Source organism: Carettochelys insculpta, chromosome 3 (genome assembly GCF_033958435.1).
Source record: "Carettochelys insculpta isolate YL-2023 chromosome 3, ASM3395843v1, whole genome shotgun sequence".
NCBI classification, from domain to species: Eukaryota; Metazoa; Chordata; order Testudines; family Carettochelyidae; genus Carettochelys; species Carettochelys insculpta.
Window position 1 is genome coordinate 93,914,274 of NC_134139.1, and position 18,880 is coordinate 93,933,153.

The window sequence follows — 18,880 nt, forward strand, 5'->3', positions numbered from 1 at the left end:
AGCACCTTTTGAGGCAGAATACATAAAATTTGGTCAAAAACCCAGTTTTTCTGTGATCCATATTCCATCTCGTTCAAAGAATGGCCTACAAGTCTTTCTAGAAAAAGGGTTAATTCTTCTTTCTATTCCTCACCTCTTTTTCCCTCCCAACATTCTGAAAGTTCTTTGCCTCACTGTCTTCCATATCCACACACTGTGCACTAGGGCTACGTCTACACGTGAAGCGTACATCGAAGTAGCCTATTTCGATGTGGCGACATCAAAATAGGCTATTTCGATGAATAACGTCTACACGTCCTCCAGGGCTGGCAACGTCGATGTTCAACATCGATGTTGCGCAGCACCACATCGAAATAGGCGCTGCGAGGGAACGTCTACACGCCAAAGTAGCACACATCGAAATAGGGGTGCCAGGCACAGCTGCAGACAGGGTCACAGGGCGGACTCAACAGCAAGCCTCTCCCTTAAAGGGCCCCTCCCAGACACAGTTGCACTAAACAACACAAGATCCACAGAGCCGACAACTGGTTGCAGACCCTGTGCATGCAGCATGGATCCCCAGCTGCAGCAGCAGCAGCAGCAGCCAGAAGCCCCGGGCTAAGGGCTGCTGCCCACGGTGACCATAGAGCCCCGCAGGGGCTGGAGAGAGAGCATCTCTCAACCCCTCAGCTGATGGCCGCCATGGCGGACCCCGCTATTTTGAAGTTGTGGGACGCGCAACGACTACACGGTCCCTACTTTGACGTTGAACGTCGAAGTAGGGCGCTATTACCATCCCCTCATGGGGTTAGCGGCTTCGATGTCTCGCCACCTAACGTCGATGTTAACATCGAAATAGCGCCCAACACGTGTAGCCGTGACGGGCGCTATTTCGAAGTTAGTGCCGCTACTTCGAAGTAGCCGGCACATGTAGACGCGGCTTAGGAGAGGGAACGTGACTCTAAGCAAAATTCAGAGTAGACTCCCTGAGGTTAAAGATACTAATTCACCACCAGAGTAAGTAGCCCCATTTCCACTAACTGCTTCAATGGAGTTGGTTCCAGGGCCTTTTCTGACCCACCAACTTCTATTTGAAGTATATCTTTTCTCTGTGTTGGAGTGCAACCTTAAACGTAACACCATAGGCCTCTCCTATCTTTTCTATGCTCAGAGGACCTATTTCTGGCTGTATCCTTCCTCTAAGATTTCTTTGACCCACCCCTGTCCCAAAAAACAATGTCTGAGAGACTGATTACTGGAATTTGAATAGTTTGACAGTTGCCTGAGTGCAGACAGTTGTCAGACTATTTAGGGCTTCATGAGTTGGAGGATTTAATCAAGGAATAAGAAGAGGTATGGTATCTAAGTTCCATCTCAGAGGAAAGCTTCTACTTGAAAATATTACACAAAAGAAATTTAACTATATAGTACAGTTAAGTCTGAAAAGAAGCTTTATGAATAGGCACACAATGCCATTTGATTAGTCTATGATCACGGACAAACAATTACAGGCAGTGATTTCATTCATTGTGCCTTTACTCACACATTTGTCCAAAAAAGTTCTACAACTCTTCTAGACACAGAGAAACCAAAATACTGGAACCTATGCTTGAGCCAATCTCTCTCTCAGCTCCTGCTGGCATCCACAGGTACAAAATAACTGCACTTCTGGAATGAAATTTTAGCTTAGTTCTTCCTAGGAACTACTATGTTGCTGAGTCTGTAACCTCAGAAATTATTCATTATTGCAGTGCCTTTAAAGGAAGTCACACAGCAGATTCAGTTCTCGTTTTATCCACAGTGAAGTCAGCCACAGAACCTTTTTAGCCAGAGACCCAGGTAACAGACATGTTTATCTTCTATATCTTACTATGCTATAATATCAGGTGCAGAGTTGTCCCCCCCGACCCCACACACACACCTTGCTGCTCACACAATTCAAAAACAAGCTGGAACACTCCACTGGAGTTCCTCTATGTTCATTCACAGGCCTTCCTTTGTCCTGTAGGCCTTCAAACATATCATTCTGCTTAACAAACCCAACAATCTATACTAGCTTGTTGTAAATGTCAATAATGTAACAATCTCTGAAACTGAGTTTATGGGTAACAACAGAGGTGTGGCATTAGTATTAGGCTACTGCTTTAATTTCCTACAAGTTTTAAACATTAAAGATGGAAAAGGTATTAGGTCACCTTTCTGTACCTTCACTGCTAAAACCCTTGCCCATCACTTAGCCAGTCAGTTTGATTACTATAACCCTCTATATTCTGTCTTTCCTCATATAACTCCACATCAAATACAAACACCTCTCCTCACCTTCCAGTCGATATACACACAAACAACTCTGATCTACCCTTACTGTCACTGCTCAACACTATGCTCCACCCCAGCGCTTTCAATTTAATGTTCCTTTTGTTTATATTTACCTTCTCATTGTTTCTTCTACCCATCCATGCAATGCTCACTTCCAGTTTTTCAAAATTCTTCTCTCCCCTGTCAAATCAATTTCTCTACACAGATAACTTCCTTCTTCTCCTAGGGTGCATCTACACTAGCCAGCTACTTTGAAGTAGCTGGCACGACGTCAAAATAGTCGCGTCTACATGTGCTGTGAGCTATTTCCACATTGAAATCAACGTTAGGTGGCGAGATGTCGAAATTGCTATTCCTAGCCAAAGGTGGAAGTAGAACCCTAGTTCGATGTTCAACTTCGAAGTAGGGCATGTGTAGACGATCCGCGTCCCGTTACGTCGAAATAGCGGGGTCCTCCATGGCGGCCATCAACTGAGGGGTTGAGAGACGCTCTGTCCAGCCGCTGCGGGGCTCTATGGTCACTGCATGCAGCAGCCCTTAGCCCAGGGCTTCTGGCTGCTGCTGCTGCAGCTGGGGGTCCATGCTGCATTCACAGGGTCTGCAACCTGTTGTCGGCTCTGTGGATCTCGTGCTGTGCAGGGCGAGTGTGTCTGGGAGAGACCCTTTAAGGGAGAGGCTTGTGGCTTTGCTGGCCCCTTACTTCGATGTGGACTGCTTGTGTGTGTGGATGCTCCGCATTTCCTTCCGGGGCGGCTCCTTTCGATGTTCTCTGTCGCTACTTCGATGTTGAACATCGATAGCACCAGCCCTGGAAGATGTGTAGACGATACACATTGAAGTAGCCTATTTTGATGTTCTTACATCGAAATAGGCTACTTCAACATAGTGTGCTCATGTAGACGTAGCCCTAATGTATAGTCTCTCCTTGCAGTTTCTTCTCCAAACTATGCTTCCATGTCTTGTCATTTTTAATTTGTCTGGTCCGTCTTATACTGGAAGCTCAGTGAGGCAGGGAACATACTTTATGTTTGTAAAGCATGATGTATAAATGTGGCACTGCATACATCATTCCTACTATTTATTAATAATTTTGGCCATTGCCTTATCAGAAGAGTATTTCTCCTGATAACATGGAGATACGCACACATCTCATAGAGCTGGAAAGGACCTCAGGAGATCATCAAGTCCAGTCCCCTGCCCTCTTGGCAGGACCAAGCACCATGCCTGACAGCATTTTTTTTTAATCTATTTGCTAAATGGCCTCTTCAAGGATTGCACTCAACCCTGAGTTTAGCAGGCCAGTACAACATATTCCCGTCTTTTGTCCCGACCAGCTCCTGACCAAGAAAATCATCCACAAACTAAGTATTAGAAAGTTTTTATTTGATATTCTTTTTTTTTTCTTTTGATTATTCCTAATTATACTTTTCTTGGACTGATACCTCTCTCTATTTGGCGTCTATGATCTTCAGAGGCTTATAGGTGGTTATTATATCCTGCCATAAAGATTCTGATCTCATGACCATGTAAATCAAGAATAATTTCATTGAAATTATATCAATATGCAAAATGATCAGAATGAGAATTGGATTATTCTTCTTTCATTTTGCTACATATTTACTTGTTTTAATCTTCCCTAAATAGGTGGAGTTCCACATCTCCAGGCTATGGTATATACCAGTTCTGTCAAAGAAAGCCACAACTGATTACAAATAGAATATTACTTGATAACATTGGCACAGTCGTGAATGCTATTTATTAGCCGACAAACAAGAAAGCCTAAGGAATATTTTTAGAGGGTTTAACAAAATCTAGTCGCTTCCACTAAATTAGCCTTTATTTACGTGAATTGACAGCATCAGGGATACAGATTATCAATTGTCAGAAAGACTATCACACTGAACAATGCCGAAAACTGCCACGTACAGAAAAATGCACAGTACTAATATGCACTGAAGTATATCAGTACCTTCCTTCAAACAACATTTTTTCAAAGCTTTTGGTGTCAGTAAAACACAGTGTAAAATAGTGGCTATTGTTGGTCCCTTCACACACTGTTCTGAATTAAACAAACAGAGCAATTTAGAAGGTCAAACAAGAAAACAATATCTTAAGAAAACAGCAACTTCTGCAGCTTTAAAACAAAAAATTCAGTGCCAAAATGTTTATCTTCTCAGTTCATGAAACCATAAAATAACTACAAGCACCATGAATTATCTCAAAACTTCAAAGGCAGTATGCCCAATATACCATTTTAGGGCCATTAAATTGTCCAGCTACTGTACTCAGAGTAAATAATTAGTCAAATTTCTACCGGCTGTGCCAAAAACTGCACCTTTTTAATCCCAAACTCCTCAAAACTACCATCTCCCTCCCCTCCGCCTCTCTACTTTATTTATACAACCTAAACACCTACCAAACATGTCCTTATACATGCTCATCGACTGTAACACTGAAGTTACTAACTTCCTTACTTGCCCATAGTACTACAGATAGGAATACAGTGATATATATGAAACATAAATTACAGTGCACAAATTCCCAGCATTGCTATTTCATTGGGCTTGCTATAGTATTTTGATGATTGTAGATTTGTTATTGGCAGCAGGGATAGAACTTATGACACACACACATACACACACACACCCCTGCTCCAGTTTAGAACAGTGTTCCCCCTATTTTTTTAATCTGTGTTGAATAAATTTTGTTCTGTGCACTGAGGTATGTGTGGATGTGCACCACCAGCAGAAAAATATGCTGCCAGTTGTGGGTGCTCTGCTAATCTGCTGTGTGGCATTTGAATCTCTCTTGGGTGGCCAGCCAAGCACTCAGCTCACAGGGAACACAGGTCTAGAACCATGTACCTTTACTGATTACATTCAAAAAATAATCCCCAGTATATTAGCTCTTAGGCTGTAGCATACTCAAAAACCTTTATACAGTGCAGTGATTAGAGGAGGGAGTGCCAGGCTTTGCTGTCCCAGAGCAGACTTTGCCCATCTGGACTAATATCTTATCTGCACCAGTAGTCTGGACAGGATTTTAAAAGGAGGCAAAAAGTGATCTGTAGTATATCTAGCCAGTTCTGAGCTGCATTGTCACCTGAGACTTTTTTTTTGTGACCTCAGCTGGCCATTGTGTTACACTTTGACACTAGAGATTGCTTTTGGGGAGCACAGAGATTATGCTATCACATAAGGAAACAGTAATTTAGGAACATCACGGACATTATTGGACCAATTCAGATAAGATAGGCTAATGTGAAGTTAGAATTGATCCAGACCTCAGACCCTGGATCCTGGTATAAGCGAGATCTGGATCAACAAGGTACAAGCCACCAGGGGGAAGTCTCCCGTGGTGGCTACGATACTTGGGAGCTTGCTGCCACTGGGAGGAAGTCTCCCCAGCGGCTAAGATAGCCAGGGTGACCACTTCAGCTTTCCAAGCAGCTTTGCAGCTGCCAACCACAGCACCCCCACACACCCCGCCACAAATATTTTCAGGAGCTTGCTGGTTTGATAGTTTGGTTATAAAATCTTTTTGTTAACATCTCCAATATGTCTTCATGCTTTGACCCACTCAGGAACACCAGGGCGGGGTAGATTCCTGTTTCTTTCTGTTATAAGTTCAGTGTACGATATTTCACTGCCATCGCCTGTGTTGGAAATATCGCCGTAGTGAAGGGGAAAGTCAACATTTATTTTTTCTTAGGCTTTTCTATCCTCTTTCTTCTAACTATGAGAATAGAGTCTAGGCCCCTGTATTGTTTTCAGAGATCACATTGCAATGATGGGAGAGGGGACACCCAGCGAATGGCCGGCTGAGAACATAGTCGCTGCACAGAAGCCTTATAGTGTACCAAAAAGCCTCTCCCCTTAGCAAGTCTCTTTTCTGAAAAAACTTCCTATCTTCTCTGCATTATTTTCAAAAAAAGTGAAAAATCTTTTTTCCTAGACTTTTCTATCTTCTTTCTTTTAACTTTGAGAACACATGCAATGTCCCTGTATCATTATCAGGGATCAGATGCAATCACAGGAGGGGGAATACTCAGTGGATGGCCAGTTGAGAACTCAGCTACAGAAGAAAGACATTTAGGTAAACTTTCTTGCCATCTCTGTGGATGCCCTACCTTTCCTTCCTTTCAGTGGGAAAAAAAGGGTGTTCGCTTAGCATGGGAGGGGAATGGAAAATGCAATGTGGGAAGATTATGTCAAAGGCCAGCAAACATAACCAGAATGCTTCTCTGGACTGTCATCCAAGGTGCCAAGCAATGCCAAATTTCATAGCATTTTATGATCTGGACGCCTGTTTGGTAAGAAGTAAACCCGAAAAAACAAGCTGATATCGCACAGGCCACTGCACATCTTTGATACAGCTTTAACTTGTGTTTGTGAAAGATCAAGGCAGAGCTGGATTCACTAACCTTCCAATGAAAGAGTATAACCTGGTGCCAGTTACTCTTGGTGTATCCAGTGTATCTTCCAGACAAGGTATTATATGATATAATGAAGGATTTTTGAACCAGATTTTCCCTAAGATATACATTCTAACACGTATTTCATTTTACAGATAAGGATAATGAGTAAAATCCGCACACTTGGAGCAGGGAGAGGGAGAAGAAAGGTTCTTTTTTGAAATGTTATATTGTTATATATATATTTCCAGTTAATCAGTCTTAAAATGATCTGTTTTCTTACCTGGGACTCTTTTGGCCCAGTTGATCATGTGCACCAGTTCTCTGTCTGCAAGGTTAGTCAACAGGGTCATCATGGAGGATTCACTGAAAGGTCTGTTAGGATCATATTCAGAATAGACTATGGGTGGCTCAGCTTCCAGTAAGGCACTGACCATCTGATCTGCTGTCAGAGCCAAGGCCGGACTGTTTTTCTTGCTATGCTTAATCACAAGAGGACTTGTCCAGAGGGTGTGGGTTCTCATCTCAGTTGATGCATTTCCTCCATTCCTGGCATCTTGCTCCTCTCTTTGACGTTTGTGTTTCAGCATACGCCCACCTCTCCGGTCTTTTCGGATCCCTGCAGAAACATACCAATGCAATTAGCTTCCTTTCTTTAAACCTGTACAACTAATCACATTTATAATTTCAACCAATCAGCGAATGTTGGTGAAAAGTCATGCAGCAATCCTGTGTTTGTTTTCCCAAGAATCAACCATAAACATAGAACTTAAAGCTATTACACAGGGTGAACATTACCAATATTTGTAAAGTTCACCATTGAGTGTCTCGTTAGCGTAACAAATAACAAGCAGCCCTCTAGCGTCTTAGAGACTAACACATTTATTAGGTCATGAGCTTTTGTGGGTAAGACCCACTTCTTCAGATGATTAGAGAAAAAATGGGTTTTACCCATAAAAACTCATGACCTAATAAATTTGTTAGTCTCTAAGGTACTACAGGACTGCTTGGTTTTTGTGAAGCTACAGACTAACATGACTGCCCCCGAGACTCTTTAGCATAAGTGATTTGTAATTTTTAAATGGATTTGGCTTTGGGAAAGACCAAACACCACATTGTGGAAACCATGATTTGATGCTCCAGTCTTGTTAAAAAAACCTCCCCAAATAAAAACAAAACAAAAACAAACTGCCAAAGCGTACCTTAGCTTCTGGCATACAAGTCATCACCCATGTTTCAGAGTCTTCTTCTCACAAAGCAGGTCAATTTGATCCCAGATGGGGGACCCCAAACCTGCTCATGAATCCTGTGGTGCTAACACTAGAAGCCTTCCAAGGCTCCGATACACTAACTATTTTAATTATAGCTTAATCCAGTACTAAAGCAGGACTTGTTCTTCATTAGTGGGGAAGAACCACTCAAAGTTTTCCCGTCATATGTTGTTCAGAAAAATAAGGATAAACATGAAGTGATAAAGTAAACAGGGTAATGCAGCAACCTTCTTACTAAGTGAAGAGACACACAGAAGATACATCTAAATGGTAAGATTTTTGGGGCCAGGAACAGTCTTTATTACTTGTGTTATCCATATCACAATGAGGCCATGATCCTTGTTTCAGAAACCTGCTATAGTAATAGTAGCCACAGCAGTTGCAGCAACAGAAGCCCTAACCATAGAACAAAATCTCCTTTTGTGGAAAATGTCACAAGGAAAGTATTATGAAGGAACCTCAGTGGTTCCATCAATACAGAGAAAAGTTGGAGCTCAGATAAGAAATTAAGGAGGTAGCATGGGTAGCTGATGACAAGAAGAGTAATTTAGAAGAACCACAAGAAAGTGTCCAATAGATATCATGCTGATTAGGTGGAGTGGAGGTGTCATCTTGGACACCTGTGGAAAAATAAACAGTCTCAAGCCCTCTCAAAGATGTTAAATCTTCAGTAAGTCTTACGGGCATGATTTAAACATTACATGGGCCCCAAATTTGGCACCCCGACCAGTCTCCCTCCAGACATAGTGCTCTCTTTACATAAGCAAAGATCAACATAAATGGTTTACAAAATTTTCCATAAAGTTCTCCTTGAGACTTGTTCATGAACTCCAGGCTGAGAATCTGTGATCTTCCTGCAGATAATGACATTTCACTAAACTAGGGTGAAGAGTTCAGAATGTTTATTCCAATCTATTAATATATTGTAGTTCCCCTAACTATATTAAATTCATTTTTCCACATACATATGGTTCATTGAAGCTCTCAAACCCACCACCTGACCTTTTACTATTTTGCCCATTAGTTAAACAAATATTTTTTCTAAGCCAAGTGCCTTAAAAGATTTGCTGTTCCCATTTTTCACAAATTTATTGATATTTTTCCTACCACAAAAGATTCCTAACAGCAGGAACAAAAAGACCTTTTGGCAAAACTTAATCCTGTACCAAGTCTCCCAAGCAGATTACTGGAGACTACTGAATAAGAAATCTTAACTGCTATTTTTTGTTGTATGGTTTATGTGACTATGATTTTTGAGAATTACAATTTGCCAATGAAATCAGTATGCACAACTGTGTGAAAAGAACCATGTGGTTCACATATAGTTGAGCGCATAAATTCACCACATCCTGGATTATAAAACTGTTGATTCAACACAGCTCTACTTTTAAAAAAAATCTGTTTCATGGGAATATAAAATGTATATGTGTTTGAAAATTGTTAACATTTACCTACTTGCTGTGATGAATTAATAGTGATGTATGTAATATAATCAATAGCCAGCCAGACATGCAAATTCATTCTAAAGGCATTACGGCTACGTCTATACTAGACATAGATTTTGACTGCCAACGTGCAATTTTAGCTACACCAATTGTGTAGCTAAAATTGACTTATCAGCAGTCGACTTCGATGTCTGTCTATACAGATGAAGGTTGACGGGAGTGTTTCTGTCATCAACCTTCCTTAATCCTGGCTGATCGCAAGCAGTTCCAGGGTTGACTTTGACCCCAGAAAATGGTGTTTCATATATGTGTGAAACAAAACCCTGGAAGATCGACCAGCTCAGGTTCAATCTTCCATAGTAGTATAGACCTAGCCTAAGAAAATGCTCATTTTGTGTATTCTAAATGCCCTCCAAAAAAAATCTATAAAAATGACCATTTGTCATTAGCAAGCATGACAAACTATTGTGTGTGAAAAAGTCTCTCTTATATGCTTTGTTTATTCCTTTATTTCTTCTTCCCAGATCTCTGATCCCAGCTTCCTGTTTCACAGAATAACGAGTTTGGTGTTATTAGAGGTTGAAAATGAAGACCACATATGAATTGGCACTGAGAGGTCATAGGAAAGCTTTGTTCTTGGGGAACAATGTCTCAGCGCCATCCAATTAAATGATAAAGTCACTTAGCTCTTTACAGGAAAGATTATTAGAGAACATTCACTTACTTTTAGAGCACAGTATTGATATGGTGTAAACCAACACCAGGTAATGATACTCTTTAAAAACACAATACACTCTTCCATAGTTCAGGTTTAAAGTCTGACTCAGGAGCTATACATCCATATTCTAAAAGTTTCCTAAAAACTTATTTTCCAAAAATTTTGTCTATGTTCTCAAGATGTTTCTTCCTGAAACCTAACAAGCTGCAAAGCTGATCCTCCTGGTTAAGGAGAGCTTGGAAGGTGAGTGAGGAGAGGGAAGGAGATCTGGAGGGACACCAAAGACCACAAAAGAGGAGAGGAGCCTCAGCAATCCGGGGGGGTTGGACTGCCCCAGTCCAGGGGACCTGAAGCTCAACTAGAGACTGTGGGGAACTAGTCAGCTGAGGGAGCCAAACAAAGGAGGGAACTTGCTGCCATGGCTACCACTAGGGGAAGAAGGTACCGGGGCAATTGTCTGGGGAAGTGGCCCAGGGAGTTGAGCTGCAGGGGCAAGGGTGAAGGGAGTCAGCCATCACTGGTAGTGGCCATCCAGGGTCCCTGGGCCAGAACCTGGAATGAGTGGGTGGGGACCATGTTCCCCCCAGACTGCCCTCTGCCCCAGCAAGGGTAACAGGGTTTGTATGGTGGGGCCAGTGGACTGAACAGAGGACCTGGGGCCCAGGAATGAGATTGGCCCTGCCACAATATATACACTTCATTCCTGAAGCACCTTCCAATAGCACCCATGGTTATTGCTAGGAACAGAACTTTTGAAGTAATTTCTAAAGATAAGGCACTGCATTGTAGGATGGAGCTAGAAGGAACAGATGACTTAGTGAGTCTGCTAAACTTGTTGCTTTCTATCCATACTTCAGAAGAGTCTTTGTAGATCTTCATCAGTTCAACCAGAACTAAACTAAAAATGTCTTTCTAGGGATGACTAGTGCAATATTCAACTTGTACACACAACATGGTAGAGTCACAAACATAACAATCATACAATCATCTCATTGCCTATGAATGCAATTTAAAATATTGAAACTGATCTTCAAAGTCTTATGTGGATTGGATCACATCTACCTGATGGACGACCTATCTCTCTGTTTCACCTGGATCTTTCAGATCAAATCGGGTTTAGTGTTATTCCTAATATTGCCTTGATTTGCATGTGCGGTGGTTGTTAATAAGATACCTACTACTCTGGATTTCACTTCTGCATTGGTTCAAAATAAGACAGTTTGTCACTCTGAAGTGCATGTTGTAAGGACCAACTGTTTTCACATGACTCTGATGGTAAAAGAGGGGATATACGGTACTGGTGATATGCTATTTTCTAGATGAAGCATATTGTTTTTACTTAACATCTGTTAGTTGATCTTATTTTGGTTAAATTATGTGACAAGAGACAAATGAAATGGATACTTTATTAGAAATCAGGAAAATAAAGTTCATATAGAGAATATTATCTTTTAGATTGGAAATTACACCACTTAGATTAGCATTTAGATTAATTGTGTCCTAATCCAGAATTTTTCCTCTTCATATACTAACAAAATAGTTGTGGTTCCTCTGACATCTGTGAGATAAAATGTTTCAGTGGGAAACTTTTCTAAATGGTCCACTTCAGAAGAAGAATACAGAGTAACCTGTTGATTTCATTTTCTTGCTGGCACTCTTCTTTTGGACACTTATCAACAAAGGCTGAATTAGCAACTGAATATTCATCACTGATGATCTGCTTAATTAAACAGGTCCACTTCTGCTACGTTGTAAGTGAAAATAATCTGTTTAAGAAAAAATATATTCCTTTTTACATTTCCCCTGAGCACATCTGCACCTCCATGAAAAGAAACCTGAGCCAGCATCACAGTTTGAAAACAAGAAGTTTAATCTAAGCAAATATTTTAACCAAATTTATATAATCTGTCTGCTCAGTAGCTCCATATTAGGCTGTCTCTGTTTTGAAGTCAGACAGAGAAGTGATGGGCACAGGCGGAATATGTCTGCCAGGTAGTTTATGTACCATATGTTGTCACTGATCTGTGGCAGAACTGGCTACTCGTACTCATACAAATAACTCACATTTAAAATGTGTCTATTGGATTGATTTTTGAGATTTTCCCACTAACTTTATTTTAAAATGAGGAAAGAGGGTTTTTTCAGAAGTCAGCTGTTTGATGCAAGAGAATGGATCCAATATACCTTTGTGGAAGCCAAAGCTTTATATTTTACTTCAAAAGAAACATCTTAATAACCTAGGTTCTAATTTGTAGCCTCAGAGATTGAATCTGAAAATTTAAATGCATTCCTCATGTCTCACATCAGACACTCAAACCATTCAGATCACATTCCAAAAGTCCCTTAAATCTGTATAAGAATTACTGCTCATCAGAGTTTTACAGAAGTTTCTACTATTAACTCTTTACTTATCCCCTAGATGGAGAAATGAGATGGCTATTCTGTTATTCATGATCTTGAACTAAGAGAAATTTGAAGGCCTCCACATTTCCTTCAGCTTATCAAATTGTAACTTGGATTTCTGCAAGAAAAAGAAGGGTGGAAAAAGCAATGCACAGACACTGATTCCTAAAACAAACATCTCTGAGACAGCAGGAAAATTAATTTTGCACAGACTTGACCCCACACTGTACTTTTTCAATATCTTTGAAGTCCAAATAGTTTCACTGTGTAAAAAAACACGAAGGCTGGAATGATTTATATGTTGCTATTTTATTTCTTCCGTAGTCCTCGAAGCTTTGGCAAAAAGGTCTATCAAAAAAGTATTTGTTTTCTTAGCAGAGCAGTACTAAAACCATGGTCCTTTTTTAAATTAATTTTTTCTTTTAAAACAATGGTTTGAATTAAGAAAGAAAATATTTCATGAAACCGGAAGAAAGTCTGGTGAAAGTTCTGCGTGTTTTGTAAACTCCAAAACACCACTGGATTCTTCAGGCACTGGTTCCAGCCACAACCAGGCTTCTAGATGTGGTCTGGTAAGTAAAGGCTGCATCCAGTCCCACCCAGTGGTCAACTTCTTAGTTTTACATTGCATTCAAAAGGCAGGAACTACAGCAGTCCAGATCTTACCTTACTACCAAGTTGGGCCCCGAGTCACTACTGGACAAGACTGAAAATATTACTGAAGTGTCCACACATTACAGCAGTGGCATTCTTCTTGAGGTGAACCATTAAAACAAAACAAAAAATAATCCCATGACCTACTCCAACTCCTTGTGGTTTGTGAGAATGCTCCAGAGCACTGATTAACATCGCCATGCAGGCCATATCACCACCTTTCTTCAAGAAGTCACCTGAAAATTCATCCCCACCATCCACCTTGACCCCAACCTAGCCATTCATTTTCAGTGACAACTTTTTGTTTGTGGATCTCAGTCAATGTATGTGCAAATCTATATGAATTACTTCAATCTTTGGTATTCAGCTGAGCAGCAAATGCATACCCTTAACATCAGGTCAGACAGGAGATCTTGGCCCAAAGATGGTGCACTGCTAAAGGGGATTTCTGACTCCATACCATAAGGAAATGTGCATTTCAACTTTGAAACACAGCCTGGGAAAAATAAGAATTAATTTAACTTTTTAAAAAATAATCTAGTTTTACTGGAATGTGCTCTGTACTCTTATTAATGAGGATACTTAGACTTCAGCTGTGCAGGAGGCAAATTACAGATCCACATCATTCAAAAGAGTCACAGTAGGATATGTGTACATGTATAAATTCTCATAGCAAAATGACTGATCAGATATCATTTTACCAGTTATAATTGGTTAATAACATAGTAAAAGCATTCTGATTGTGTAATATAATTATTAACCAATGTTTTCATATCATGTTACAAAGAGCTACTTGCAGCTCACAATTCTCAGTCTGAGTACCACTATAAAAACACTAATTATTCTGTTTTTTTATTTGTTTTCTTTTTTTTAAGCAAGCACTGCTGGATCAAAAATCAAAATCTGGTTTCTAGTGTTATACGCATTCTGTTGGCATATATTAGCATAAATAGTAACATTGGCTGTACATACTCTAGCCGTGTCTACACGTGCACGCTACTTCAAAGTAGTGGCACTAACTTCGAAATAGCGCCTGTCACGGCTACACGTGTTGGGCGCTATTTCGATGTTAACATCGACGTTAGGCGGCGAGACGTCGAAGCCGCTAACCCCATCAGGGGATGGGAATAGCGCCCTACTTCGAAGTTGAACGTCGAAGTAGGGCATGTGTAGACAATCCGCGTCCCGCAACATCGAAATAGCGGGGTCTGCCATGGTGGCCATCAGCTGAGGGGTTGAGAGACGCTCTCTCTCCAGCCCCTGCGGGGCTCTATGGTCACCATGTGCAGCAGCCCTTAGCCCAGGGCTTCTGGCTGCTGCTGCTGCAGCTGGGGATCCATGCTGCATGCACAGGGTCTGCAACCAGTTGTCGGCTCTGTGGATCTTGTGTTGTTTAGTGCAACTGTGTCTGGGAGGGGCCCTTTAAGGGAGCGGCTTGCTGTTGAGTCCGCCCTGTGACCCTGTCTGCAGCTGTTCCTGGCTCCCTTATTTCAATGTGTGCTACTTTGGCGTGTAGACGTTCCCTTGCAGCGCCTATTTCGATGTGGTGCTGCGCAACGTCGATGTTGAACGTCGACGTTGCCAGCCCTGGAGGACGTGTAGACATTATTCATCGAAATAGCCTATTTCGATGTCGCTACATCGAAATAAGCTACTTCGATGTAGGCTTCACGTGTAGACGTAGCTTCTGTGTGAGATGAAATAATGGGAAACAACACTATCCTGTGTCTACACATGCCCACTCCTTTCAGAGGGGACACGTTAATGAGGCAGTTCAGAAGATGCTAATGTGGCTCTGACATGAATATGCAGCCCCTCATTAGCACAACGGTGGCCGTGTGTGATTCATAATTGATGCTTTCGGAATGCATGCCGTCAGTGTAGATGGGGGCCTTTCGAAAGGATCCCCTGACTTTGAAAGCTCCTTCTTCCTGTTTGGTTTTAGGAAATACATGTAGATGCAGCCATAGTGTTTTTTCTATTATTTTATCACTCACAAAGTATGTTCAGCCAGTGTTACTATTTGTGCTAATGTATGCCAACATACTCCATATAACACTAGAAACCAGATTTTGATTTTTGATCCAGCACTGCTTGCTTGCACGCCCCCCCCAAGGAGGGGGCATGTGTAGACACAGCCAATATGCACTTGTATTATGACAATAATTTAGTTTACTATCACCCTTTTCAACTGAGCATCTCAAAGCAGCATACGTGAGTTAAGCTCCCAAAGCTCCTGCAAACTAGGGAGCTGGGATACAATATGGTTAAATTTCTCATCCAAAGGCACTCAGTAAAATAACTAGCAGAACTGAAAGCAGAACCTAGGTCACCTGACACATTGCTGTGCCCTAACCATTAAGCCATGCAGGTAAGAATGAGTATCTTGCATATTAAATCAATGTTAGATGCCTTTCAAACTAAAACTTTTGACCCACAAAGTTGAGCCACTTTCTGAGTACATGCAGGCAAACAAGCTGTGGTGATTTGTGGATGCAGCCCTGACAGAGGCATTTTGCTTATGAAGTTCATATACTTTGGCATATGTATTTTTAAAAATCTGGATTCCATGGCAAAAAAAAATGTTTTTTTCTCACAGAAATGAAAGATTGCTTTCTAGCTCTCTTGTTTAATTCTGCAAATGATATTGACTAATCTGGTACGGGAATTCTGTGTAGTCCCAAGGAAAACATATTCTAGCTTTACCTCAAATTCCCTACTTCCTTGGGTAGTTGCAGGCTATGAATTTAATGGTAAATATAACCAGAGGATTTGGAAGAAAAATCATCTCACATTATCCTTAAAACCCTGCTCCCTCAGGTAGAATGCAACTTCCTTAACAAAATATTAAGATTTATAGCATTGATTTGTTGACATAGGCTGTGTCTACACTAGCCCCAAACTTCAAAATGGCCATTTAAATGGCCATTCTGAAGTTTACTAATAAAGCGCTGAAATACATATTCAGCGCTTCATTAGCTTGCTGGTGGCCGCAGCACTTCGAAATTGACGCTGCTCGCCACCACGTGGCTCGTCCCGACAGGGCTCCTTTTCGAAAGGACCCCGCCTACTTCGAAGTCCCCTTATTCCCATCTGCTCATAGGAATAAGAGGACTTCGAAGTAGGCGGGGTCCTTTCGGAAAGGAGCCCCATCGGGACGAGCTGCATGGCGGCGAGCCGCGTCACTTTCGAAGTGCTGCGGCCGCCCGCATGCTAATGAAGCGCTGAATATGTATTTCAGCGCTTCATTAGTAAACTTCAGAATGGCCATTTGCGTGGCCATTTCGAAGTTTGGGGCTAGTGTAGACATGGCCATAGTGACCTAACATAATTGCTTCGAAAAAAACAGCCCTTTCTATCTGTCTGCCCTCTTCGTCCTCTGACCTTTAAACACTCTAGAGTAAAGCTACATCTAAGCATCCCACTGTCTCTCAATATCAGGGTCCTATAATTACTACTTATTAGACTGAAACCCTTACAGACAACAGACATAGGCAACAATTCAAAAAATTTCAAGGCAAGGAAGCCAATAGTTCTGGAAACTTGATACTTCTATCAAGCTAAGAGAGCAAATAACTAACAGGGCAGAAGGGTTAGAGTCCTGTTACTAGGCAACTGGATTGTAGGTAGCAGCTTATCTCCAAGGACCAGAGTGTTTGTTTTTAATATGTCAGTGCTATTGCATACAGAACTTCAGCTGATTTGCCAGAAAAAAAAGGCAGATTTTAAGATGGGAAAGAAGCTGCCATCAAGACACTTGCTGCATAGCTTTGGGCTTTAGCTTTCCTGAACCAGAAATTTTTTCCACTAATTTTGGCTTCCAGGTACATAGACTGCAATTTTTTGTCACTTTATTCCATTTTCAATTATACAGTTGGTTTATCTTATGAGAGTTGATCAGATATATGGTTTTAAGCTATCAATCGTTTTATCAGTGGAATTCGTATGGCACTGCAGTGTTTTACTACAATGACCTACTCTGCTGTATACTGATTGAACCTCTCTTGTCCTGAACTCTCTCAGCCATAATCCAGCATGATTTTAGTTAGCTGGATGACCAATTTTCATGGGTGTGGTCAAGCTTCCAATGGTCCCATAAAGTTTGTTCACAGCCACCAGTCCTGGCTTTCAGTGTTCTGTGCTGTTATTTAGCTGTAATTTACCCCTAAATGTCTTCTAAGAGCCCAGTATGGCAAGGAAGTATTGGTAAAACTGCTCGACAATATTGACCTCCTGTGGTTCGGCAAATTCTCTTGTTCTGCACTGGTCAGGTTCCGAGGGTGCTGTACTAAAGAGGTTCAACCAGTACCTCAATAACAAAACCTCATGGAATCTTCTGTCAATACATGCAGCATGCTTTTACAATATTATTAACCAACTGTAGTTGCCAAAATAATACTTGGTCAGTCATTTTGCTGTGAAAATGTATATACATGAGCAAAACCAGTCAATGAAACAATGGATTCACACTATTGTGGCTCTGTTGAATAATGTTGATCTGTAATTTGGCTCCTGAACCACTGAGATCAGAGTATCACTTGTTCTATAGGAAATTAGTGAGAACCCACTCTATTTTGGGAGGGCAAGGATAGTAATTTTTCCATAAATAGACTGGAACAACACTTATCAGATGTGTCTCTCTCCTTTCCTTCTCCCTAAATCTGGTACCAGCTCTATGAAATATACCCATTTTTAGGCCATGCTCACAATTGTAAGACCCTTCCTGTACCCATTGTGTATATTGCAGTTCTCCTATTTAGCTTCAACCACAAAGGTTTATTAATAATGGTGCATTCTCTGATTCTGAAGGACCTCTCTCCTGCACTTTTAAATTTGGTTAATAACCAAATAACCATAAGCCATATGATTTTTTTAGTTCCTTCTAAATGTGAGATTCTTTACAGGATGCTAATCTAACTAAGCGGGGATTTAAAGACCACATTAAACAATCATAGAATCATAGAACAATAAAGGTGGAACAGCCCTGAAAAAGCCATCGAGTCCAACCCCCTGCTGTAAGCAGGACCAAACCCATCAGATCAGCCCAGCCAGAGCTTTGTCAAAGCGAGACTTAAACACCTCCAGGGATGGAGACTCCACTCCATTCCAATGCTTCACCACCCTCCTAGTGAAAAAGTTTTTCCTAGTGTTCAACCTTGACCTTCCCAACCACAGCTTGAGACCATTGTTCTGTGTTCTGCCATCTGTGACCACTGTGAACAGCCTCTCTCCAGCCTCTTTGCAACCTCCCTTCAGTTAGTTGAAGGCTGTTATCAAGTCCCCCCTCAGAATTCTCTTCTGCAGATGAAACAGTCCCAATTCCTTCAACCTTTCTTCATAAGTCATATGCTCCAGCCCCTTAATTATTTTGGTTGCCCTTCGCCGGACCGTCTCCAGTGTGTCCACATCCTTCCTACAACTGGGGGCCCAGACTGGACACAGTACTCCAGATGGGGCCTCACCAAAGCCAAATAAAGAGAAATAATCACTTCTCTGGATCTACTGGCAACGCTCCTCTTGATACAACCTAACATGCCATTAGCCTTCTTGGCTACAATGGCACACTGTTGACTCATGTCCAGCTTTCCGTACACTACAACTCCCAGGTCCTTTTTTGCAGAACTACTAACGAGCCAGTCGGACCCCAGCCTGTAACAATGCTTGGGATTCTTCCGGCCCA

General features: G+C 41.4%; 1 protein-coding gene across 2 annotated transcripts in view; it reads right to left on the reverse strand.

Moving 5' to 3' along the window:
• ESR1 (estrogen receptor 1) overlaps positions 1–18,880 on the reverse strand; it is a 234,988-nt gene that overhangs the window by 65,906 nt on the left and 150,202 nt on the right. For both annotated transcript variants that reach the window (XM_074990365.1, XM_074990366.1), the window contains exon 5: positions 6,993–7,328. In XM_074990365.1, coding sequence (XP_074846466.1) covers positions 6,993–7,328 — 336 coding nt within the window. The remainder of the gene's footprint in view (positions 1–6,992; positions 7,329–18,880) is intronic.